This window comes from Typopeltis vanoorti, chromosome 9, assembly GCF_054136105.1.
Source record: "Typopeltis vanoorti isolate ZY-2024b chromosome 9, IOZ_Tvanoo_1.0, whole genome shotgun sequence".
In the NCBI taxonomy this organism is placed as follows: domain Eukaryota; kingdom Metazoa; phylum Arthropoda; class Arachnida; order Uropygi; family Thelyphonidae; genus Typopeltis; species Typopeltis vanoorti.
This window is the reverse complement of record NC_143557.1, coordinates 86,815,391-86,842,803: the sequence shown is the minus strand read 5'-3', so window position 1 is coordinate 86,842,803 and position 27,413 is coordinate 86,815,391. Positions and strand designations below refer to the sequence as shown.

At 36.8% G+C, this 27,413-nt stretch overlaps 1 protein-coding gene across 6 annotated transcripts in view; it reads left to right on the top strand.

Annotated features, from left to right (window-relative positions):
* Positions 1-27,413, top strand: part of grsm (probable aminopeptidase NPEPL1 granny smith protein) — a 223,847-nt gene that overhangs the window by 102,730 nt on the left and 93,704 nt on the right. For all 6 annotated transcript variants that reach the window (XM_090398544.1, XM_090398548.1, XM_090398547.1 and 3 more), the window contains exon 4: positions 16,719-16,982. In XM_090398544.1, the coding sequence (XP_090254670.1) occupies positions 16,719-16,982 (264 nt within the window). The remainder of the gene's footprint in view (positions 1-16,718; positions 16,983-27,413) is intronic.

Here is a 27,413-nt window from a genome sequence, read left to right as displayed (position 1 = left end):
AAGCAGAAGATGACCTTTCGGACCCATTTCAAGTACATACCGGTGTGAAGCAGGGTGATGGGCTTTCTCCGATTCTCTTCAATTTAGTGTTGGAAAAAGTAATTAGAAACACACAGCAAGTGGTAGGTGGAGTCGACATGGGGGTGCAAGTTAGGATTCTTGGCTATGCTGACGACCTGAATGTTATGGCGCATCAACGGGATGACGCAGTGGCATTGATTACTGCTATTGAAGAAGCTGCAGAAGAAGTTGGCCTGAAAATAAATGCCGAGAAGACAAAATACCTTTTCATGAGTCTCCATGCTGCTCAAGATCCAGAGAGAGCTGCACAGTTTGAGAGGGTGAAGGTATTTAGGTACTTGGGTTCTTTCGTGACTGAAGACAACAAAGTTGAGGCTGATGTCCAGAGTCAGGTAAATGCTGCGAATGTGGCCTATTATCAGGTGCGTCCCCTTTTCACCTCGTGCTTGCTGTCTTGGACTACAAAGGTGGGACTATACAAGACTTTGATCAGGCCTGTTCTCCTCTACAGTGCTGAAGCATGGACTCTCATGGCGAGACAAAGTCGATCACCTGAGAGTATTCGAGAACAAGATGCTACTGACGTATCTATGGAGGGGTCATGGCAAACGGAGTCTGGAGGAGGCAGTCCAATGCTGCCATACACACTTTATACAATTCGTCAGACGTCTTGATGGAGCTGCGAGCCCGGTGTCTTCAGTGGCTGTGGCACCTGTACCGTATGGATCCTGAAAGGACTGCGAGACAAGCGTGGGAGGCCCGACCCCGATCAGGGAGGCCGCCAGGGAGACCGAGAAAGAGATGGGCGGATCAGGAGAAGGAAGACCTGCAGGATGTTGGGCTGGAGACCGGAACGTGCCCAGTGCCGACATGTGGTGCTTGAGGCCAAAAGTCCTCCCCCCCCCCCCCCGGGGCTGATAGCACCTGGCTAATGTAATGTATATGTACTTGCAAAAATAATTAAATTCATTTACAACAGCTGGATCAGTCAATATAGCAAATTGATGTATTATTCTTACTTTTTTTTTTACATATCTGTAAAAGTTTTTTGAATTAATTTCTTCTGAAATTCAAAATCTCTGTTAGAGTGTGTAATTAATAGTTTCAAAATACTGCCCATAATAAGAATTCAGGAATTATTATTACGGGTATCTCCATGGAGTCAGTAGACTCATCGTGGGAGACCCACGATGAGTCTACTGTGATGAGTCTAATTCATTTACAGACGAAGAGCTCACAACTAAGTCAGGCAATGAATTCCACTCATTCACCACCCTTCAGGCAAAAAAACCTTGTTCTGATACCTTTGTTAACCACACTCTTCTTTAATTTCCAGGGATGATCTCTTGTTCTTCCATCACTATCACACAGCTGAAACATTTCCCCTGCATCAATCCTATAAAAACCTTTCAGTAATTTAAATGTTTCTATCATATCATATCCCCTCTTCTTTGCCTATCAACCAATCTCTGCAATCCACAAGCTCTCAATCTATCAATGTAGGGAGCGTTTTTTACATCACTCACGAACTTGGTCACTCTTCTCTGAACCCTCTCCTCATCTCCAAGGAATCCAGGTGACCAGACCTGAGCACAGTAATCCAAATGTGGAATATCAACGCTTTATAAAGGGGAATAATAACCTCTTTATCTCTGGATGTCAGTGTGTTCTTCAACAACCAAGTAATCCTATGTGCAATCTTGGACACCTTAGCAATGTGTCCTCTGAACTTCATCTCCCTATCTACCAACACCCCTAGGTCCCTAGCCTCATCAATCTCTTGGAGTACCTTTCCATCAATGTAGTACACAGCTGGTAATCTTTTAATCCCAAAATGCATGACTTTACACTTTTCCACATTGAACTGACATCCATTATCTTTTGCCCATTTTACCAGCTTATTTAAATCATCCTGCAAACTTTCAACATCAGCTTGATTTTTTTATTGCGCTACCCAACTTTGCATCATCAGCAAACAACTGTCTCCCTTTAAGCCATTTCCAATATCATTTATATATACAAATTAAACAACAATGGCCCAAGCACAGAGCCCTGAGGCACACCACTGGTCACCTGCCTCATTCTGGACTCAGCTCCTCCATACACCACCTTATGGTATCTCTCCCTGAGCCATTCTCCTATCCATATCCCCAATTTAGTATCCATTCCCATCTGCTCCAATTTGCGTAACAGTGTTCTATGGGGTATCCTGTCAAAAGCCTTAGCAAAATCCAGAAGTACCACTGTGTAGCCAGTTCTTTGTCCAACTCAGATGTCATTCTATTATGAAAAGTTAATAGATTGTTAAAGCAGGATCTACCTTTAACAAAACCATGTTGGCCTCTATAGAGTATCATATCCTGATCCACCCATTCTTGAATTTTGTCTTTAACCAACTTTTCCAATACTTTTACCACTATTCCTGAGATGGTGATTGGTCTGTAATTAACTACCGCAGTTTTAGAGCCACTCTTATGCAAATTAACCACTTTGCCTTACTTCCACTCCCTAGGGACCATACCAGAGTTCAAACTTAAATTAAATATCCAAGTAAGAGTGGTTGACAATTCATTTGCACATTCACGCAACACCCAAGCTGATATTCCATCTAAGCCTACAGCAGTGTTTGCATTTAAATTTTGCAATATATTAAATACCTCTGATTCTTTAGCTTCAATTCTCACATTAGGTATTGCTTGGGTGATAGACTTTTGAAAAGTGATCACTCAGTAAATCGACTATTACATCTGATTTTGTCACCTCAATACCATCAGCACCCACTAAAGTTATCCTTCCAAAGTCATTCTTCCTCTTACTTCCTATATAGTGGAAGAACTCTTTGGAATTACCCTTGATCTCTTTGGCTAAGGTCTTCTCATAATCTGATTTAGCTTTTCTTACTATGCTGGTAATCTTCCTAGCTTGAGCCTTGTACTGCTCATGGGTGTACTGATTGCCTTTCCCCTTGTAAATTCTCCATAACATTTTCTTTTTTTTGGAGATCAAGCTTGATACTACTGCTCATCCATCTAACACCTGCCTTGTTTGACCTCCTGACCATGGAGACACAATCTGATATCGCTTTCCTCAGATACCTCTGATTTTATCCCATGCACTGCTAACATCTTTCCCCTGCAATATGTTCTGCCATGGAATGGCTGCAAGCTCACTCCGAAGCTTGTTATAATTACCTAACCTGTAGTTCCATATATACCCCTTCTTAACAGAAAAATCCACAGATTTTGCAACCTCCCTAGTCAATACCACATGATCGCTTTCACCAATTGGAGGTAATTCAGTATTTGTTTTCCTTATTCACTCTATTCTGAGAGCATTATTCACTCGGATAGCAAGAACATCCTTAAGCCATGACTTGCGAGATGTTTACTAATATTAATATGTTAATAAGGAGATTAGTATAGGGCTTGTTGTACTTGTTGATGCCAGCCAGGTTGACTGAGTGATTAATGCATTTGCTCTCTAAAATTGAGACAAATGATTTAACTTGATATGTTAATGATGTTTTGTTTATGGTTTGTCGCACAAAGCCAGCAAAGGTTACAGCAGTACACAGGTATTAATGAAATGGAAGGTAGTAGTTGAATTTCATCATCTGGTGTGAGACAACTACCCTTATTATTTTGAGGCCTGAAACAGCTTAAAAAAAAAGTACCAATATTTGGTCTCTGATAGCAAAGTTTATAGATTATCTAATCATTAATCTACCTACAGTGCTAATATGGATGTTATTATAAGCTAACAGCCTTTTGGTAGGGTGGGCTTTCAGAAAAAAAAACAACAAAAAACTGTCATTTATCTGACTGTGGATTACTAACTGATAAACATAGACATTATACACTCAATAGACACAACATTAGAGATAGGGATGATGAGAAATTCACACTGGCATCCCCTGCATAAAGTAAAATGTGCCTAAACTAAACACAGATAGTAAAAAGGCAGACATTGGGGGCATCACAATGTTCCACAATTGACAAACGGGTAAATGCGCAATCTCAGTTGTGACTTTGATTGTGTACGTATTATTGGCGCAAGACAGATGGGTCATTCTATCACCCAAGTGGTAAGAACCTAGGGTTCTCAAAGGCAACTGCATCAAGGGCCTACTGTGGTATACCATCAACAGATATACCAGTGCCCAGCGAGCAAGTAGCGAATTGACCACACTCCATTGATGACTGGGATCATCATCCAGTCTCATGCAGACTAAACATAGTGCAACAGTGGCACAAATCGCATCCACTTTCAATGTCGGAGGTCCCGGCAGCAAGTGAACCTTGTATGGTATGCAGGATACACGGTACATGATAACAGTTATTCTTAAAAATCATCAAATCATTAAAAAAAATCTAACATAATATATATATCATCATCATGCATATCAAGGATTTAGCCCTAGCATGGCCTATTCCGGCCTTAGAAGTCATCGTTGAATTGTTTAAGAGGACGTCTTGGTTTTCTTTTTTCCTAATGGCTTGTTTTTGGTAATCTTTCTGTTTTCATTCTTTGAACGTGTTCCATTCATTTATGTTTATATTTTTTAATTTTTTCTATTACTGGTTCTTGGTTTAATTCTTTCATAATTTCTTAATTTCTTTTGTGATCAAATAGGGTATACTTTGCAGTTTTTCTCATAAACTTCATTTCTGCTGTTGTTAATCTTTGTTTGTCTTTTTGTTTTATTGTCCAGATTTCACTTCCATATATTAAGACTGGTAGGGCTAATGTATTGTATACTTTTAGTCTGGTTTGCTTTTGAACTAGGTTTGGTTTAAATATAGAGTTAATTACACCTGTTATTTTTAAATATTTTGCAATTTTTACGTTTATATCTTTTTCATTTTCATATGTGATCATACATCCTAGGTAGTTAAATGAATTCACCTGTTCTAAGATCTCATTATCTATTACTATTTTAGTTCTTGCAAGATCTTGTCCTTTAAAGGCCATAGTTTTTGATTTTTCTGTTGATATTATCATACCATAATCTTTGGATATCTCATTTAAATTTAAAATAGCTTTCTGTAAGTTATCTTCAGAATTTGTAATTATTATTTGGTCGTGCAAAGAGGAGAGTGTTTAAGTTTACTGTAGGAGAAAGTTTAATTCCTTGATATAAATTTTTATTCCATTTTATTATTATTTCATTTAAGTAGATATTAAAAAGAGTTGCTGAGAGGGGGACATCCCTGTCGGACCCCTTGGTTTATCTCTCTCGTATATGATAGCTTGTGATTTAATCTTATTTGTATTTGATTATTTTCATATATACTTGTGATAGCTTATGATATTATTTGGTATTTGTCTTTCTTTTAATGTGTTAAATATGTTTCTTTTAACTTTGTCAAATGCTTTTTCAAAGTCAATAAATGCAATATGTGTTTCTAAATTGTATTCTCTTCTTTTCTCTATTATTAATTTTAGGCAAAAGGCCGGGTCTATACATGATCGTCCTTTTCTAAATCCATTCTGTACTTCTAAAATAAAGTTTTCGGAGTATTTCATTAGTTTGCTATTTAAGATTCTGCTATATATTTTGTAACAGGAATTTAGTATACTGATACCTCTATAGTTTTTAGGGTCATGTCTATTACCTTTTTTAAAGATAGGAATCACAAGTGCTTTTTTCCATTCTATTGGGGGATACCAGTTGAGTAAATTTTATTTAAAAATAATAAGAATCTTTCTTTGAATCTTGTTCCTGCATATTTATATAGTTCTGAACCTAGCTTATCTTCTTCTGGTGATTTTCCGTTTCTTGTTTCTTTCAGGCTGATTTCTAATTCTTCTTTAGTTATTTCCTTTTCATTTTCGTGAATTGTTTGCCAGTTGTCTTTTTTTAAATATTTGTCTATCCACAGTTCTCTGTAGTAATTTAGAAATTCTTCTAATTTCAATTCAGTGTTTAATTTTATGTTTTCTTTGGTATCTGCATTTAAGTGTTTCAAAATCTTATATACATTGGGTCTTATTTTATATAAATCATGTTCCAAATTAGAAACAAATTTGTTCCATGATTCTGTCTTTTTCTGACTTCTCTTTTAGCTATGGCTCTTACTCTTTTATATTCTATTTCATCTTCTAATCTTTTACTGCTTAACCATTTGTGATAGGCTTCCTTTTTCTTTTTGATTATTTCTTTGATTGTATCATCCCAAATCTTCAGTTTTTTCCTTTTATTGAATTTTTTGGTCTTTCCTAAGCTTTCATTTGCTGCTGTATTTAGTATCATTTTTATATTAAGGCCATTCTATTTCTTCATTTTGTTTTATTTTGTCTAGATATTGGTTAATTCTTTGTTCATATAGTCATTGTACATTTGTGTCATTCAATAGTCTAGTTTTATAAACAAATGTTTCAATTTTTCTTTCTGTTTCTTGTTACTTGTAACCATTTAGGTGGTTTTATTTTTATTTTAACAAGGAAGTGGTCACTGCTTATTTCATATTCTCTGTGAACTCTAACATCTAGTGAAAATTTTGATGTCTTTTCAATTAATATGAAGTAATCTAATATTGATTTCCATCCTCTTGCTGCCCAAGTATATTTATGTATGTCTTTATGTTTATAGAAGGAATTCATTATTTTTAGGTTATTATAAACTACAAAGTCGATCAATTTTTTACCATTTCTGTTTAGAGTATGTTCTCCATGTATTCCTATATTATTATTAATTTTCGTGTTTCCAATTCTTGCATTTAAGTCTCTTGTTAAAATTAAGTAATCATTTTTATTTATTTTATTATATATGTTTTGTAGCTGATTATAAAAATCAATATTATCCTGTTCTCTTCCTTCTTCTGGGGCATATAAACCAATTATTGTTAAATAGCCTCTATCTACTTTTATTCTAGCTTCTATTATTCTTTCATTCAATAATTTATAATGTTTTAACTGTTTTGAAAGGGAGTTATGAATCCACATCATGACTTCTGCTTGTGCTCTTTGGTCTATGTCGACTTCACTGTATATCACATTAAAATTTTCGGTTCTCATAGTTCCTTTTAATTTCTTTTTTGTTTCAGTGATTACTGCTATTTTAAAATTTCTTTCATTTAATAATTGGTCTAATTCTATTTCTTTATATCCTATTCCTCTTACATTCCAGTTTACTACGTATATTATATTTTGTCATTTCCATTTTTGTTTTACCTTTTCCATTCCAGGGTCGTTTCCCATAGATTCAATCTGATTATCTTTTTCTGTCAGCTTACAAGTAGAATTATGTTCTCCATGTCGGGGACAAGCCTGATGGTGGAATATGTGGCGGTTGTTTTCTTGTTTAATCCTTTACCCAAGTATAAGAAAACAAAGTTTGTGCATGAAGTATCTTCACAAGTAGGATGCTCGATGACTTCGCATCAGTTGCCATGGTATCCTGCAGTGCAAAACATACTTCCTTTGAGATATGTATATTGTGTAAAGGATGGTTAACTACCCAGACTGGTTTTGACCTTTCAATCTCTGATCTAGAGTATTTTCATAATAATTTGATGCACCACTTTACTATTTGTATATAGGAAATATAAGACTTCCATATTAATTTAACCATGGTATCTACTTGGGTCTGGCTCCCACTGATGTGACCTCAATGAGGGTCAAAAACGGTCTCATCAGTGGGAGCCAAAAACTCCTCCCTTAATGTATAGCAGTATGCACTACATGTCAAAAGGAAGTTTACTTTTGCAGCATGGGATACTGAAGCAATTGATGTAAAGTCAACTGCTTCTATATAGTATTTTATTTATCTATTTTTTTTTTTTATATGTGGTTCCAGTCCACAAAAGTTTATTATAAAGCTATAGTGCATTTTGTACCTTGGGTGGGCTAAGGATTTTTTTTCACTATTTTTTATAATTTTTATATATATTTTGTAATTTTTAATATTTATTTTTACATAGTTCCAAAAACCCAATCTAGAGGCCAAACATGGAACTTTTCAAGCCATTTCAGGCCTCCAGTAAGTGGGGCAGTGGTCTTACACCAGGTGATGAAATTCATATCTCACTCAAAGACAATCACAAATTTCCATACCTACAGCAGGATTTGAACCTACAACCTGTTGGTTGGAGAGCATGTACTCTAATCACTTGGCCACCAGGCTGACAACGAATCACGCTACACCCTCTACTGGTAGGATGGATGTGGGTGTGGCAGAAGCCTAGTTGTGAAGATACTTCACATGCAGCCTTTGTTGACTTATGTTTGGGCAAAGGATTAAACTAGAATATAATTTACTGATTTTAATTTGTTAATTAGTTATTTCATTAAACAAATAATTACTAATTGAACTGATTATTGAAATCATTTGATTACACTCATCACTAATATTAGCATTAGCTTAAAGCAGGTATATGCCTCAGTCTGTTGGCCAAAGCCAGTTAGTGGACACTTTAAACCAGCCTACCAATTTATGTTGAAATTCAGAATTTTTGTAGTAAATTTTAAATATATTTTTACAAACAAAATCAGTATGAAGTATTATAGCTAAACAAAAGTCATGGAAAGACTTTGGTAAGAGTATGGAAAATCAAGCAGGTTGCAAAATGTTTGGAGGCTATTGAAGGAGCCTATAAATGGAGGAAAGAGTCTGTAAATGGAATCAAAGGTGATAAAGGTGACATAAAAATTGCAGATAAGGATATCCTAGATGTCTGGAGTAATTACTTTGAAAGACTGTTAAACGAACCAAGCAGTGATGGAACTGTACTAGAGAATTTTCAAGAGAAGTGCAAAGAGGAGTACATATGAAAGGTAGGAAAAAAGCCATCAAAAACTTGAAATGTGCAATGGCAGCTGGAGGTAAATGATATTCAATCAGAAATGATTAAGTATGGATGTATAAAAGCTTTGCAGTGATAACACTACATAATTCAGATGGCCTGGTCAGAAGGTCGAATTACTGATCATTTGAGTAGAGCTTTCTTAGTATCCATCTGTAAAAAAAAAAAAAAAAAAAAAAAAAAAAAAAGCTGAATGTGTGGATTGCAGAGGAATTTTCTACTAAGCATTCCAGTTCAAAAGAGGTGCAGAAAGATTGTTGAAGAGACACTTGGAGAAGAACGAGCTGGCTCAGGCCAAATAGAGGTTGTCAAGATCAGATTTTCACTTTAAGACAAATAGTTGAGAAGTCATGGGAATATAACAAAGATCTGTATCTAAGTTTTGTAGATATGGAAAAGGCATACAACATGGTACCCAGAGAAAAGCTTTTCAAAACATTACAATTATATGGGATGAATAGAACATATGCCGAGCAATGCAGAGTCTATATTTCTCAGTTAGCAGTTAGAATTGAAGGAAATACAGGAAGATAGTTTGATGTAAAATCACAGGTAAGACAAGGATGCACATTACCTCCACTCTTATTCATTACCTATAGGATCACATTATGGAAGAAAGTGGCATTAGACCTAATATTAGAATTGGAAATGTCAAACTTAGCTCTTTGCTTTATGCAGATGATGTTTGTACTCCTAAACATATCTACTGCAATTCTCTAACTAAACTGAATAACAGCTGTAACAAATTTGACATGAAAATCAACAGTAAAAACACCAAAAACTATGAAAATAGGCAGGAACGTAGAAAACTTTAGCTGAATTCTGAATGGAGAGCCTATTGAACAGTAAAATATTTCAGCTATTTAGGCATAGTAGTAATGCCTAAGATGGCAGGTTAAATCTGGAAATAGACAGCAGAATAAGCAAAGTTGGTATGGTGGGTAGCCAGTTGAATAAATTTATATGGAATAAGACAGAAATTAGTCAAAACACCAAACTAGCAGTATACAAGACCGTGTTCAAACCAGTTTTAAGTTATGAATCTAAGAGTTGCATTAGAAGTAAAGCACTTAATCAAATGAGTGACCACAGATATGAGACCTTTGAGAAAGATTAGAGAAGTGAGCAGAGAGCATCAATCACAGAATCATATTAAAAATAATGACCTCAGGAAGGAACTTGACATTATTAGCATTCAAGAATGTGTCAGCATAGCTAATCTTAAGGTGGTATGGCCATTTAAATAAAATGGGTGAAGAATGGTTAGCAAAACAGGTGTTTGATGCCAAGATTGCAGGAAAGAGACCCAGAGGAAGACCAAGGTCTAACTGGATTGATTCAGTCAGAAGTGCAAAATGTTAGATATGACAATATTAAAGTGCTCGCAAGTAATAGATTGATTTGAAGGAAAATTGTTGATATGTGAAACTTAATCATCTAGTGCTGTCATAGTAACCTGAATACACCTTCGGTGGGGGATACATATCAGGAAATTGATCACGATGAGTATTGAGGATTGGTGGATGAAAAAAAAATATAGCATAATTTTTAACAAGTAATGCAAAAATGAGTGAATTTGATAGAATATGATCACACATTTTCTCTCCTTGAATCATGGACATGTATCCCATCCCTGCTCACCTGCCAGCATTTTATAAAATGTGTTTCTCTGTTGCCCACAAATCAGTTAACTTATGCACACTGTACCTTTCAGTTAATTCTATGGACAGTGTTTGTTTGATATCACTTGGAGCAAGGGAAAAGTGTTTATGGAAAATGTTTAATCATATTTTTAAAACTGAAAGTTTTTACCTATATTCCAAAAATTTTCAAAAACTACATGTAAAAAATACAAGCTCAACTGCCTGTCAATGTTTTCATTATCTAAATATCATAATAAATGTTATGATTAAATTTCTTATTCACTTTATATTATAATTATTGTAATATATATGAATTATTATACTTTTTAATCATGTTGGAGGCTTAATGGATTTTTTACAACACTCAAAAAGAATTAAAATAGACTTTAATACTTCCTATATTTCGTCCTAGTCACTAGGACATCTACGGGGATTACAAAAAAATTAATGTAACATATGCACAAATCACAAACAATACTAAGCCCAACCACGTGGGTGACACTAAAGTCCTATCTAGGTAGAGCGCCCTCTAAGGGCAGTAGTAGGTGGCCTGGAATGTAAGGTGGGAACTCTGGTGATGAGTGTTTCCCAAATCTCCGGAAGCTTAATGCACCCATATTTATTGAGATTTGGTTGGTTTTTGAGAGCTGCTGCTGCTTCTAAGAAAAGTCTCTCTTTCTTGAATTTGCTGTGGTGGAGCATGGTGGTTTTCTTCCATGATACTCTGTGGGTGGTGTCCAAAACATGGTCAGCCAAGCCTGAATGGCCATAGTTTTGTTTGAAGATGTAAGACTTGTGTTCCTCTAGACGGATGGATGCTGATCTGCCTGTCTGTCCAAAGTACGCCAGCTTACTGGAACAGGGTACTTTGTAAACTCCAGGCAGAGAGAGAGGAGGGAGCTGATCTTTCGTAGAACGGATAAGGGTAGCCAGTTTGCGGTGGGGCTTGTATGCTGTGTGTAGATTGTATTGTTTTAGAATCTTGACTATTTTTTCAGATGTGCCACGGATGTAGGGTATGGTGATGGCATTTTTAAAATCTTGTTGACGAGAAGGAAGGGGAATGGGGGAGGAGTTGATTATTTTTTTGATACTGTGATCGCTGTAGCCATTGGAGAGGAAAGTGCTGTGTATGTGGTTAAGCTCATTAGTGAGGGCGGTTCCACTGGAACAAAGATTGTGGGCTCTCTTGGTAAGAGTTTTAATAATGCCATATTGTTGAGAGGGGTGGTGGTGGGAGAGTTTGTGAATGTATCTGCCTGTGTGTGTGGGTTTTCTGTATACGGTGAAGGTAAGTGTATCATTAGGCAGGCGTGTGACTAAGGTGTCTAGAAAGGGTAAACAATTGTTCTTTTCCTTTTCCATAGTGAACTGGATTCTTGGATGTAGACTATTGAGATGACCGAGGAAGGAGTCTAACGTGTCTGGGCCATGAGGCCAAACAGAGAACACATCATCTACATATCTTAGCCAGATAGAAGGTTTGAGTGGGGCTGAGTCTATGGCTCGTTTTTTGAAATCTTCCATATAGAAATTGGCAAGGGGGGGTGAGAGGGGGGAACCCATGGCAGTTCCCTCTATCTGCTTGTAGATTTTGTTGTTCCAAGAGAAATATCCAGAGTTAATGGCAAAGGAAAAGAGATCTAAGATGTATGCCCAACGCACGGCTCTCCTGAAACTACGTAAAGAAAAAAGTATCGTCATCACCAGAGCGGATAAGGGTAATGCCACAGTCGTTCTTAATACCAGCGAATATAAGCGTAAAATGAACATTATCCTCCGCGATCGCGCTACCTACATCCCGCTAGAACACGACCCCACAAAAACATAAGTTAAGAAACTTAAAATTTTACTCAAAAAAGTATCTTCCTGGCCCTCAGATGTCACGAAAAAACTTAAACCTTTCCGCTCCCGTCCCCCCCGAATATACGGTTTACCAAAAATCCACAAACCCAACTCCCCACTCAGGCCTATAGTAGATGCTACCAATGCACCTTGCTATAGACTATCTAAAGAGCTGGCCAACTCTCTGATCCCCCTCACCGGAAGGTCCCCTTCCTATATAAAAAACTCTACCCACTTTAAAGTCCTCACAGAAAATTTAACCTTGAAGAAGACAGATATATTGGTAAGCTTTGATATCTCCTCTTTGTTTACCAATATTCCCTTAATTGACACCTTATCTCTCTTAGAAAAGGTTTTTCCCTCTGACATCTTAGATCTCTTTTCCTTTGCCATTAACTCTGGATATTTCTCTTGGAACAACAAAATCTACAAGCAGATAGAGGGAACTGTCATGGGTTCCCCCCTCTCACCCCCCCCTTGCCAATTTCTATATGGAAGATTTCGAAAAACGAGCCATAGACTCAGCCCCACTCAAACCTTCTATCTGGCTAAGATATGTAGATGATGTGTTCTCTGTTTGGCCTCATGGCCCAGACACGTTAGACTCCTTCCTCAGTCATCTCAATAGTCTACATCCAAGAATCCAGTTCACTATGGAAAAGGAAAAGAACAATTGTTTACCCTTCCTAGACACCTTAGTCACACGCCTGCCTAATGATACACTTACCTTCACCGTATACAGAAAACCCACACACACAGGCAGATACATTCACAAACTCTCCCACCACCACCCCTCTCAACAATATGGCATTATTAAAACTCTTACCAAGAGAGCCCACAATCTTTGTTCCAGTGGAACCGCCCTCACTAATGAGCTTAACCATATACACAGCACTTTCCTCTCCAATGGCTACAGCGATCACAGTATCAAAAAAATAATCAACTCCTCCCCCATTCCCCTTCCTTCTCGTCAACAAGATTTTAAAAATGCCATCACCGTACCCTACATCCGTGGCACATCTGAAAAAATAGCCAAGATTCTAAAACAATACAATCTACACACAGCATACAAGCCCCACCGCAAACTGGCTACCCTTATCCGTTCTACGAAAGATCAGCTCCCTCCTCTCTCTCTGCCTGGAGTTTACAAAGTACCCTGTTCCAGTAAGCTGGCGTACTTTGGACAGACAGGCAGATCAGCATCCATCCGTCTAGAGGAACACAAGTCTTACATCTTCAAACACAACTATGGCCATTCAGGCTTGGCTGACCATGTTTTGGACACCACCCACAGAGTATCATGGAAGAAAACCACCATGCTCCACCACAGCAAATTCAAGAAAGAGAGACTTTTCTTAGAAGCAGCAGCAGCTCTCAAAAACCAACCAAATCTCAATAAATATGGGTGCATTAAGCTTCCGAAGATTTGGGAAACACTCATCACCAGAGTTCCCACCTTACATTCCAGGCCACCTACTACTGCCCTTAGAGGGCGCTCTACCTAGATAGGACTTTAGTGTCACCCACGTGGTTGGGCTTAGTATTGTTTGTGATTTGTGCATATGTTACATTAATTTTTTTTGTAATCCCCATAGATGTCCTAGTGACTAGGACGAAATATAGGAAGTATTAAAGTCTATTTTAATTCTTTTTGAGTGTTGTAAAAAATCCATTAAGCCTCCAACATGATGTCCTCACAGCACTTAAGCCTCTACACACGTATACTTTTTAATGTTCACACACACACACACACACACACACACACACACACACACACACACATTATATAAGGTGATGCTCAGTGCCATCACATGCCCATTTAGGTTGGGTGTGCTGTTGTCTTATGCAAACCGTGCTACAAAAAGCATGGCAGTTTGCCTGCATAATTGTATTTTATCGATGTATGAAAGTTTTAAGAGTGCATAGTGCATCAAAAAAAAGAGAATGGTTAAAAATTGTTTTGTGACTAAAACTCATAAAGAGTTGTAGAAGAAGTGCATCAGCACTCATCTTAATTGGTCCAATGCAATTAATTGTAACATAACTTTGAATACTTTATCAATTAATATAATTATAAATATGGAAAGTATAATGGTCAAATGAATAATAGCTATACTTGACGTGCACCATTTATGTGAGAAGCACAAAGAGTATGTTTCATGATGAGATTAGATTATCATTGGCAAATACTAGAGTGAGACATAGATAATTTGAATTTTCATACAATTTTTAAATACATCCATATAATATGCACAGAAATCAGAAAAAGTTACCACTTTGTAAATGATTATATTTTTGGATTGAACCAAAGAAAGGCTGAAATAACTTGTTTTACTAATTTATACACAAGTTCCAGCCTCCTTTGATTATAATCAGTCATACAATCCCAGAAAGCTCCGGCAGAAAACAGGACATTCAGTACATCACCAACACTGTTTCCCATTGTAAATATGGGCAAAAAAGGTTATAAATTATTTATAGAAAATTACTTGTTTATATCGGTGTCTAAACACATTAGTTCACGTTCACACATGCAAAACAGATTAAACTCAGAAGACAAAAACAGCAACTGACAATGTTCAGTTTGATTGGTTGACACAATAGCCAATCACAGCCACTGATTTCTGGGTGCTATTTGTCTTAGTGCACACCTAGCCTCACCTTCTAGGTGGTTTAAAACCACTGGAACACTAAAAATTTGAACTGCTACACCATCTGTATGTCTGTTCCAGGGTACACAAATACGGATACTCAGAGGTATCCGTATTTGTGTCCACACACTCGGGCTATTAACGCGAATGTGATGCAATGTTTATGTGCTAAAAAGTGTCCTCTTCATGAAGCATTAGTATATTGTGTTTCATTTTATGAATCGCATGAAGCCAGGAAATAGTTAGCGGAGTCTTTAACAGAAATAAATGCAAAAAATATAATATCGGTGATATTGGGTGTGCACTGCACACCCTGAATATGCCCCTGGTGTTTATCTTTTTTTATAACTGTATGATATTGACAAGGAATTTATAGAAGCGTGGTGGTGGTGTCTTTGCAGGAGATAGGTTTTTTCACCTTATTAATTTAATGGCCCAGAAATACCTTCATTTTAGAAATAAAATATCAAGCCGAATTAGTGTCGCCATGTGCATTAGCTTGACCCAGAGACTGCAACCACTTTGTACCAAATGTCAAAGTGCAAAGAATCGTTTAGACTCAGAGAAATTATAGAGGTCACTTAAACCAAATCTAGCAAATTGAAATGCTAAGTTGTATTATTGTCTAATACACTGTACTGCTTACCCATAGAGGATCTAATACCATCAAGATTATTATCTGCCATTCTGTTTTCAAAAACTGGTGTCCTGGTATTAAACGCTTCTAAAGTGCAACCACCCTAATCTACTATCCTAGCTTTAGTTAACTTTCTCTAAAGCAGTATTTTCCAAACTTTCAGCACCTGCATACCCCTTTAAAAATTTTAGTATCACTGGTGTACACCCACCCCCCCATCTCAGGATAAAAGGCAGTTTCAGAGAAGCTATAATAATTTGCTGATTTGCATTATAATAAATTACAAACGTGAAAGTTTTTTAATTTTTAAATACATTTTTAGTTATATGAATCCAGTATAGTATAGCAGAAACAAAAATTATGAAGTTAAATTTTTCAGTTAAAAAAAAAGTAATTAGATGAAAGAAATTTAGAGGAGCGTGCCGACAGCATAGTTCAAACTATTTGAATTGAAAACTTTAATTCAAACAGTTTGAACCACTGTTGGAACACAATCTTGCTGCCAACCAGCCCTCAGTCTCAGCCCTAACTGAGGTTTAAATTGATATGCTAAGAGATATGTTTTGTTTTAAACCTCCTTTAGATTGTTTAGTTATTGAAAAATTAATTATAGAATAAACCTGCACTTATCTGCAACAATACAGCAACAAAAATATATAGTAATTTTTTTTTTTTTTTTAAAGTGCCTCATACCCCCATAAAGACCTTTTGCATATCGCTGGGAATATGCATATCACACTTCGGGAAACACTGTTCTGAATAATTTCATTCCAAACTTTCTCCTAATCCTTATTTTTCCCAAAATTTGCATTGTTTAGCTTTTCTGTTCCCTTTTCTTTCACATCTTCCCTTCAGTAGAAACCAAGCTTTGACTTAATGTCCTATAGCTGAGGCCCTCCCCCCCCTTCATTATTCATCACTTTTTACATTAAATTAATTCTTAACTTACATTAAACAGTGTTGCTTAGGCAAGCTATTCCAGTGTCATACACCTTAGGATATTGGAGTACATTTTAGGCTTTCTTTCATGTTAATATTAACAATGATGAAAAGAACTGAAGTTCAAAAGATTTCTATGTTTTAATATTCTGATTTTTTTTTTTTTTTTTTTAAATAGGTGGTTTGTGAGTGGAATGATGTGTTTGCCTCTGCTTGTGCTGTTGCTCGTGCCTTTCCACAGTACACACGCAAATCTAATGCTAACTCTGTACAACATACTGTTACAGTTGAATTTTTATTAGTAAATTGTGGTAGTGAAGGCACTACTACCCTGTCATCTAGCGAGCTTCTATGCCTGACTACAGCAGCTGAAGGTGTTCAACTGGCTGCTAGAATTGTTGATGCCCCATGTAATGAGATGAACACAAATATGTTTTTGCAGGTAAATAAATGAGTAGGTAATTTTGGAAGTTGAATAATTTAACAGTTAAAAGTTTAGCATGAAAAGAATTTTTATATTCTCAGTATCTAAGTGATAGACTTTAAGTCTTTCACACTAATTAAAATTAGTGTGAAAGACTTTTGAGAACTGAAATGATGAGATATTTTTGTGTCCTTCATTGGCAAATTAAATAACTGTCAGATATTAGGTTAGAATTTTTAAATCAGTATCTGACATGATTTTTTATGCCACTTCAAAGTATAAGATGCTAACTTTGTTTATTACACACAGCTTCCGATTCTCATTCATGTTCTATCTGTTATCTAGGAGGTTGTCTACCATGATTTGACTATGGGTGTAAAGACGTGGTTAGGACCCTATCTCTTCCACATATTGTCATACGTATTCATGGCTGTAAATCCTTGTGCATTCACGGGGCCGGCTTGTCTGTTCTGAGGTATGAAAAATAAGAGTTTTGGGGTGAAAAACTCTCTACCTCCGTATAGACTGGCTTACTTACTTTTAGTTGGAAGAGACCAGATAAAGGTTCTTCTCGTCAAGGATAGGAATCAAACCCAGGTCTTTCTGACCAAAGAGCTTTGTCTGTACCGACTGAGCTACAGAGGCTCTTACATACAACTTAAATATGTTTTAAAGTTTCCTATTGTAACCATTTAATATGATATTTTAAATATAATCAACTCCCAAGTATCATATTAATAAAATGCTAAGTCCAAAATATCATGATAGCAGTTGTGTTTCAAAGGAAATTCTCCAGTGGTAAACCATCTACTATAATAAAAATTAATAGTTTCAACTTTCATTAGAAGAAGGTTGAAAATTTCTTCAGTAGATAGTAAATAAGATCAGTTGGAGGGTTCCTGATCTTCTAGTGAATAATCCTGCTGCTGCTTACTCTGCCAGGTACCTAGAGGTAGTGCAGGTATAGTGGTGGGCAGAGGGGGGGGTACTGTCTAAGGCCACATTTGAACTGGAGTCAGGCACTCCCTATGTGGGAGTATGTGAACAAGCCCCTCACCTCATCTTCATTCTCCGCTCTTTAAATTTCTTACATCAACTCTGCCATGAAAGGTAGTCCTATAAATATTTATGTATGTGGATGTAAAAAAAATCTCCCATAAAAAATAACAAAAAAGCAAAATATGAAAAATTCATCCAAAAAATGTAAAAAATAAAAATATACCAAAACCCCACAGAATTTCCTCCAATTAAAAATGTTTCCACATTCATTTCACCAGCATCTAACACATTAGTACAAACATTAATGATGTACACATCAAACATGATCCACTATTCCTTAGCCCCTATATAGTTGGCATTCATGTCGACTATATAGTCCATCTCAACTATCCCAACTACATCTTTCAGGTAGCATTCTGCAAAAAAGTGAGGCACATGTGCTTTTGCCAAATCTGATATTCCTTGCCAAATGCTGTCCAACTCTGAATCCCTGTTTTTTGATCTGCTCTAGCTCAAGATTTCACCTCACTTTATAGCCGTTATTATTTGCTGCCTTTACCACTCTCCTAATTCTGACAACCGTGTTCTTGACAACACTAAATTGATTTCCTACAATGTAATTGCCCAAATTGTGAGATTGTCTTTCTAAAATGGCTTTAACATCCATAACACACAAACTGGCTTTCCTTCTCTAACTTTACAGATCAAGCTGGAAGGGATGTCAAATCATTTGCCATTAGTCATGATCTATCACAAATATTCAACCTACCAATCAAAATACCAGATAATCCTTATCATTCTTCCAATATTCTTGACCTTTTCTTAACTTTTGGCAACTCTGACCATAATGTTATCTCTAAGTCCTTTCTACAGATTGTTTTCCTTCTCCCAGCCAACCTGTCTCATATTCTATGGCACTACAATGGTGTCAACTGGGATGACTCTGAATTTTTACACCTCTATTCCATGGTATATTACTGTTTTTTTTTTCTCTCTCTCTCTCTCCCCTGATCCAAACATCTGCATTTGAACAAATAACTGAAATACATGGTGTATCAAATTTAAAGCATCCCTATATAGAGCAATCTGTAGAGAGAGAGAGAGAGAACCAGTAGACTAAATGCCTTCTGACTTGGTAGGTACCTTAACCAGATCATGGGGAAGAGATTTTGATAATAATGAAAAAATAGTTCAAGAAATGATCAATAGGGAAATATGGTGTTGTGAACAAGATAGTGAATTTTGTATACCACACGAGCTATAAGGTGGTATAAATGAAGGAATGAGACTGTAGAGTCCTTTTCCTTGTGCAATGGGGTCTCACTTTTCCTGAACATGCCTTGCATGTGAAGTATTTCTATAGGAATGGGGGGAAAGCACTGCAGCAGCACTTCGCAAATACAGATGCCAAAAGACTTGGCAAAAAAGCCAAATGAATGAACCAAATCAGGCGATAGGCAGTTTGACAGTCCAACTAGGGAGAGTGCATAAATCTGAAGTTCCACAACTGACTGAAGATGTTGCAACTGCAGTTTTTAAGCAGTCAAATGGAGATGCTGTAGGTTTACGTGCCATAGCAAGACAATTATATTTGCCATACACAACAGTACATAGAACTGTGTGTAAAGTGTTGCAATGCTACCTGTATAAACTCATTCATAGATGAGTTGCAAATGGGAGATGCTATTGCCTAAGAAACGTTTGGAGGAAACAATCAAAACTGCCTCCTCTGAGCTACAGAGAATCTCTGTGCATTTCAACAAGTTCCCTTACATTTACTCAAGGTCGCAGTATGGATAGAATTTATGGCCAAGTTCATTCTTGAGCTGGTTTTCTTTGAAGAAATCCATCGAACTAGATCTGTGACCTGCACAATCACAGCTGTGCATTATCAGGACATATCAGGACAGTTTCTCATTTTGCAACTGCAGTAGAGAGGATGCCTGGACATAACCAGGTGAACACAGTGGCCATTTCATAGACAATAAGCAACTCATTACTCTATCCTCTGTGAAATGTTGATGCAATAATTGTTAAACTTCACATCCTATGTGGATAGGCATTGTCTACATTCCGCTGTAGACAATGCTGTATGGTAGTATCACCTATTGGTCCTGCACATAGGCCAACACATTTAACATCACCTTCATTGATCATCTGGATCTCCTTTTGTTTTTTGTATCAGATTATTTTATGAAATGAGCAAAATAAACATCGAATAACTTCATAAATCATTGACTCTGAATCATTTCACAATCACACACCATCCAGTTCACATTAATGTAATTTTCCCCTACTCTCATCCCCATGCTTCCTATCAGTCAATTTTTTTTATTGTCAACATCTCTTCTCCATGATCTGGTTAGGGTACTTACCATGTTGGAAAGTATTTCATATACTGGTTCTCTCTACAGATTGCTTTGAATAAAGATAATTTTATTTGAAACACCCTGTGATGCTGACATGGATGAGGACCTTCATTCCCTACTCTGTTGCAAACTCCTGATCCTTATCCCAGCCCTGGCTCTAAAAAAATGTGTGCATGCAGTCCATGACAAAAGTGCAGCATATGAATAATGCCTTAAATGAAATCTTCAGCTTACACTAGAGCCCAAAACAGGTGTAAAAAATTATCAACAAATCCAAAGCAGACTTCATAAGAATGAAATGCATTCTGCCATTCTCATTCTACATAGACTGCCTCACTAACCTTATCCACTATGGAACACAAGCCATGAAAAGATTTGGAAAAACCAATGTTGCTCTTGATATTTCAAAGACTTTTGTCTTCTTCTGGTACCAAGGCCTTCTGATCAAGCCACCATCTTATGGTTTCCCTCCTGCTCTTTGTGATTGGATTTCCAGTTCCATTCTGGTTGTTTGTTGCATGTCATGGTGGATGGCTTCCTCATTAGATTTCCCTATCAATGCTGGATTACCCCAGGGTTCTCTACTCTCACCTACGCTCTTCCTCCTTTGCATCAATGACCTTCTCTTTCTTACTTGAAATCCTATTCATAGCTTTGCTGAAGACAGTACTCTCCATTCCTCTTCTTCATTCAAGAAATTCCATGGTACTCAAATAATCAAATCCTCATGATCTTCCATAACTAATGATTTAAATACTGATCTCCTCACCATTCTCAAGTGGGGTGAAGACAACTTAGCAAACTTTAATGCTGTTAAAACTCATTCCTATCTTATTACCTGCAAGAAAGATCCTACTTCACTCCCACTTGCTTTTGATAATGTTTGTTATCCTTTCAAGGTCAGTTTTGCCTGTAAGTCAGACAACTGTGAAATATTTTCCTCATTTGGGGTGGTGCACTGAAAACTTAAGAATTTGTGATGATATACAGAAGAGGAAAATCTGCTGAATAGGCAACTCCTCTCAAAGACTCCATTCAGTCATTTCCCCATAGGCACTCTGCTTCTGCATTTTACTTTCATGGTGCATTTTACCTAGGTACTTTCATGGATACTTATCACTGAACTGGCCGCTACCATTCCTTCACTCTCTTCTAATCATGTAAGAACTACAACAGCCATGGGCCAACACCAACATGGTGTCAAACTTCAAACATCCTGAACGAATTTCTCATAATTTTCCTTCATTCTATCCACTTTTGTTCTTTGTGTGTGTGTGGGGGGGGGGGAGATTGTTCCACACTTTTTTTTTTCCATGGAATACGATCTCTAACTTTTTAAGAAACATATCAGTAGATTACTTCTTTCTCATTAACTGCTTGCCCACACATGGCATTCTTGCAATCTTTCATATGTGGGATCACTAAAAAAAAAAAAAATCACATTAAACAGATTACTTTAATTTCACATCTGGTATTTTATCAGTTTTAATGGAGAACATTAAAATAGAGAACAAAAGAAATCACGAGAAACAGTAAGTAAACTTTGAGAATAAAACAAAAGGAATTGCAGGAAATGTCACTAAAGAAATCATACATTAGAACACTGATTGGCAGGGACTATACATATTATTAATATATTGGGTATCTCCATTGAGTCAAAAGACTCATCATGGGAAATCCACACTAACTATTATTTACACAGTACCCATCATATTTCTCTATAAACTTATTCATTATCAGGGAACTCAACTACTTTCCAAGCAAAGACTAGTCCAAAACCACACTCTTACACAACTTCCAGGGAGTGACCCCTTGTTCTCTCCTCCCCACTCATGTTTTTAAAAATTTTTGTGCCAATCTTATACAGTCCCTTTAGTAATTTATAAGCTTCTATCATGCTTCTCTCTCCTTCATGTGTCAATTAAACTCTGTAACTCGCACACTTTCAATCTATCTTCATAGGGAGTATTCCACAGACCTATCAGCAGCTTGAGCACTTGTTTCTGAATCTTGTCTACCACCTTTTGAGCTCCAAGAAATCCAGGTCATCGACTCTGTATGCACAGTATTCAAGATGTGGCCAAATCATAGCCTTATAAAAAGGGATAATAACATCCCTCTCTTTACTTGCCAGTGTACTCGTCAACATTCATGTAATCCTTTGAGCTATTTTGCCAACTTTTGCAATATGTCCTCTGTACTTCAAATCTCTGTCCACTATCATCCTCAAATCCTAGCCTCATTGATTTCCAGTAATCCAGTATCATCAATATGATACAAAGTATGTAATCTTTTCATCCTGAAGTGCATTACCTTATATTTTGTAACATTAAATTGATAACTATTGTCCTTTGCTCATTCTAACAATTTAATTAAATCACCCTGCATGATATCTATATCTCCTTTATCGACTGTTGCCCTTCCCAGTTGTGCATCATCAGCAAACAACTGAATACTCCCCTCCTCCCCATTAACTCTTTCCCTATATCACTAATATACAAATTGAAGATTAGTGGCCCTAGTTTTGAGCCCTAGGGCACTCCACTATGCACGACCCACTGATGTCTGTTTGTTTGTCTGTCACTCCCCTAATCCATACCACCAGTCTCATATTCATTCCCATTTGCTCCAACTTATGTAATAGTTTTTAGTTTTCAATGCAGTATTCTATCACATGCCTTTGCAAAGTTCAGCAGTATCATTGTGTAACAATTTCCTTTATCCAGTTCTGCTGTCACTTCATTTTGAAAAATGTGAATAAATTACTAAGGCAGAACCTACATTATACAAAGCCATATTGACTTTGTATAATGTAGGTTCTGCTCATATTCCTATCCATCCATTCCTGAATTTTACCTGAAATCAACTTTTCCAATACTTTAACCACTGCTCCAAATTTTCTTGCTTGGAAAGACCTTATGAAATAATGGAACCAGGGCTGTGAGTCAGTACATAAAATTTAACTCCAATTCCAACTCCTCAGTTTATAGTACCTTTTGACTCCAACTCCTTTATTTGTATATCAATATAGGAAATAATCTTCTTCTTTCACTATGCCTTATCCCATGTTAAACGGGGTCAGCGCACCAATCTTTAACCTTCCTCTTCCAAGTTTTCCGCTCCAGGGCATCCTTCGGACTCCATCCTTTCTCCCTAAGATCCTTTGTCACCTTATCCCTCCACCTGAGCTTGGGCCTGCCTCTTTTCCTCCTTCCCTCCAACTCCATATACTCCACTCGTTTACTCCTCACCCTTTCTCTCTACATGTCCAAACCACCTCAGCCTACTTTCTTGTATCTTCTTGCCAATTGGTCCCACCTCAACTGTCCCTCTGATGTAGTCATTCCTTATCCTGTCCTTCTTTATCACACCACTCATCCATCTCAACATCTGCATCTCTGCTACCTCCATCTTCCTCTCCTGTGCCTTTGTTATAGGCCACGTCTCCGCACCATAAAGCATCGCCGGCCTCACCACCACCATCTTATACAGCTTTCCTTTCCTCTTACAACTCGCTCTCTTGTCGCACAGGACCCCGCTCATCTTCCTCCAGTTCATCCAGCCGCATGTTATTTGGTGCTGTATTTCCTCATCCAGGTCACCATTCCTCTCAACGACCGACCCAAGGTACTTGAATTTTTTCCCTGAAATTAGCCTTTCACCCTGAAGTCGTATGATCATATCCTCGTCACTCCCCGTTGACATATATTCAGTCTTCTCCTGGTTAATTTTCATACCTCTCTCCTCCAATACCTTTCTCTACTCTTCCAGGGTATTTTCAAGCTTCTCTTGGGATGATTCGCATAGAACAATGTCGTCGGCAAACAGCATACTCCATGGTGCCTCCTTCTTGACATCCTCCACTAGTACATCCATGACCAGGTCAAAGAGGTAGGGGCTCAGAACTGACCCTTGGTGTAGCTCTACGACAATGGGAAACCCTTCTATCATGCCGACACTAGACCTGACCTGACTCAGGTCTGGAAATAATATTAGGAAATAAGTATACTAATTATTTATTTCCTGCATCGATTGAAACTCATCACTGCTAACCTGAATCATCAGGCTACTTTTTTGGAACTCTAACCTGTCAAAATTTATGTTTAAAAGATATAGCTCTGCCATTGTGGCTTTTTAATTCTATTTATTAAAGAAATTATAAACATTCAGTAACCTGAAATTTTAAACAAAAGACATAACTTATAAAATGAAGATACCAGTCAATCGAGGCAATAAATAATAAAGTAATAGGAATATAGGATATAAAACAAAGAAACTATAAAAGAAAATAAGGGACATCTTTCTCTACCAGTACCTTTCCTTTTTGACATTAAAGTATTTTTGGATATAAAATTTAAGTGAATGGACATGTAACATTACATTAAATAAAATAAAAATTCTATTGTAGAAGATTGAAAAATTGATCCCTGCAAAAGTTTTAAAGAAACTTAACATCTAGCTGAAGAGTAAGGATTAAATCAAAAATAAAATCCAAAATTTACTAACATATTGTTCTTAGAAACTGAATTTCTTCTTCCAGATCCTCCCTCATGGACGCTCTTAAATCGGATTTGACAATTTTCAGTGCTGAAAACAGTCTTTTAACACCGACTTGGGTGGGCAGCATTGCTGTTAGTTCTAGCTACATCACTAATAACCTCCAGATAAACCAGGATGACTTCTTCTATAGCTTTTTAGATTGCTATCTTTCTCATTTACAGTTTCTAACACTTTAGGATGAAAATGCTGCAAGTGTCTTTAAATTTGATGCTATTGTAGATGCATTTTTATCAGAACCACAAAAAAAATACTCATTTTTGCTTCACATGCTTTTTCACAATCATCATCTTCTAATAATACATTGGCACACACATTTCCCATCTGTTGTTATTGTAAAGTGTTCAGAAACGGCAGACATTTTTTTGCCATTGTGAATTTTTTCATGGAGTGCCACTTTCACTAATATAATATATAAATTATCGTAAAATATGTTTTATTTTGAAATTTGCAAAGAACTTGAAATTAAAATATAACCTGAAAAAAAAAAAATCACATTATCTGTGAAATAGGAACGTAATATTTATATTACAATTTAAATTCATTAGGAGTTGGAGTCGGTACATTTTTACCTATTCTGACTACAGTAAACCAAGAATTGCTTCTGACTCCACAACTTTGAATGGAACTATCTTAACCTTTTTCCACTCCCCTGAAACATTGCCAGAACTGACACAGATTAAACAACTTCATCGTTCTCTTTCACATTCTCGTATCACACAAGCTGACATGCTGACCTAGTGAGAATACAACCATTATTTATTTTGTGTGTGTTGCTATCCACTCCCACTGCACTATTCACATTGATATTGTTCAGTATGCTGAGTACCTTCATTTCCTCTATCTCACTTCTCACATTAGTAGTTCAAAGTTTCCACCTGTATGATACACCTTTACAAAGTCATTTAGTAGCTCAACTACTACTTCTGTCACTTTCCTACTACCAGCACTGAGTAAAATTATCCTTTGTTCTTTTTCCTGCTTATCTAATTTCATGATCTGATTTAGCCTTCCTTACCATATTAGTCACCTTTATATATTGCTCATGAGCTTCTTCTGCAGCAGCTTATTCCACTTAAGTAGGGTCACTGCTTTTAATGAGTCTCCTCCACATCCACCTGTCTTGGACTGTAACCACATCCAAGTTCTTCATTCTCAAGTCCTCCTCCACCAGTTCTCTCCATCTCTTCTTTGGCCACCCATATTTCCTCCTCCCCTGCACATCCATCTGTATGACCTTTCTTCCCACATATACATCCTCCCTCCTTGTCACATGAGCATGCTTCACTTTTTTTTGTTTTTATTCTTTCCATAGTGCTTTCTTTTTTTGCAACTCCTGCTTTATTATTTCTGCTCATCCACTTACTCCTTGTCAGTTTATCCTCATGACCTTGGGTATGCAGTCTGATACTGCCTGTCTAAAAAAAAGTCCCTCTTCTCATGTACTACTGATATTCATTCCTTGAGCAACCTCCCAGCAAGGCTGCACATGGTCACTTTCCCCAGTCAGAGTAGAGTTGCTACTGTAGTTATGGATAGATTTTTTGATGTTATTACCCAATACTCTCAAACTCCTCATCCCACCAATCACATGTAGTTTCATGTAATTATCCCTTAGTAATAATTGTATAAATTCCATTTCCATCTTGCCACGCCCTTTCCTCCTTCCAGTCTATATCTCCCAAGATAATTGCTTGCTACCACTGTGTTGTTGCTGCTTGTTTCATTTAGCATTCTTTCAAGGTGATATATTTATTTTCAGGAGTATTCTCATGACTTGTTTAGCTAGTTTTACACAGTTCCTCGCTTTCTTACATTTTTCTCTTGCCACTTGCTAGGAACTTTGTCTTTTTCTTTTCCTTGATTGCCTGTTTAACTTCCTGAGTCCACCATGGAGTTCTGATTTTTTTCTATCCTTGCTGACAACCTCACAACATGCCTCTCTGGCTGAATCAATAATTTTTTTTCTTTCAGTGGTTGCCACTGAATCTTCAACCTTTGGTTGTTGTTTTCAAATAGTTGAAGTCCTCCATAATAATTACTCAGCCTGAAAAAATCATGCTAATTTGCCAATTCATAGTAGCCATATCTTTCCTTGCATCCTCTGGTCTACAGCAGCAACCAACTGCATACTTTGTCCTATTAGCCTCTTTCCCACATCAGATTGCTTCAAATGCACTGTCTTCCTAGTGACCTCCGTTCTTTTTTTTTTTTTTTTTTTTTTTTTTTTTTTTTTTTTTTTTTTTTTTTTTTTTTTGCTGCAGCTCCTTTGCTATTGCCAGAAGTATCCTTTTCCCCTATCTTATTGTTACTATGCTTACTGACAATACTGTAATTCTACCCCTGCAAAACTCACTCTCAACAAGTATCAGTAATGCTTATAACTTATGCTTAACTAACTAGTGAGGTTGCACCAACCTATGCCAGAAACTCCTCCCTCTGATTTCTGATGATTCTGCCATTAGTATATGTAAAATGCAGTATCCTCTTAAGCCCACAACTACTTTTACACCTTATATTGATT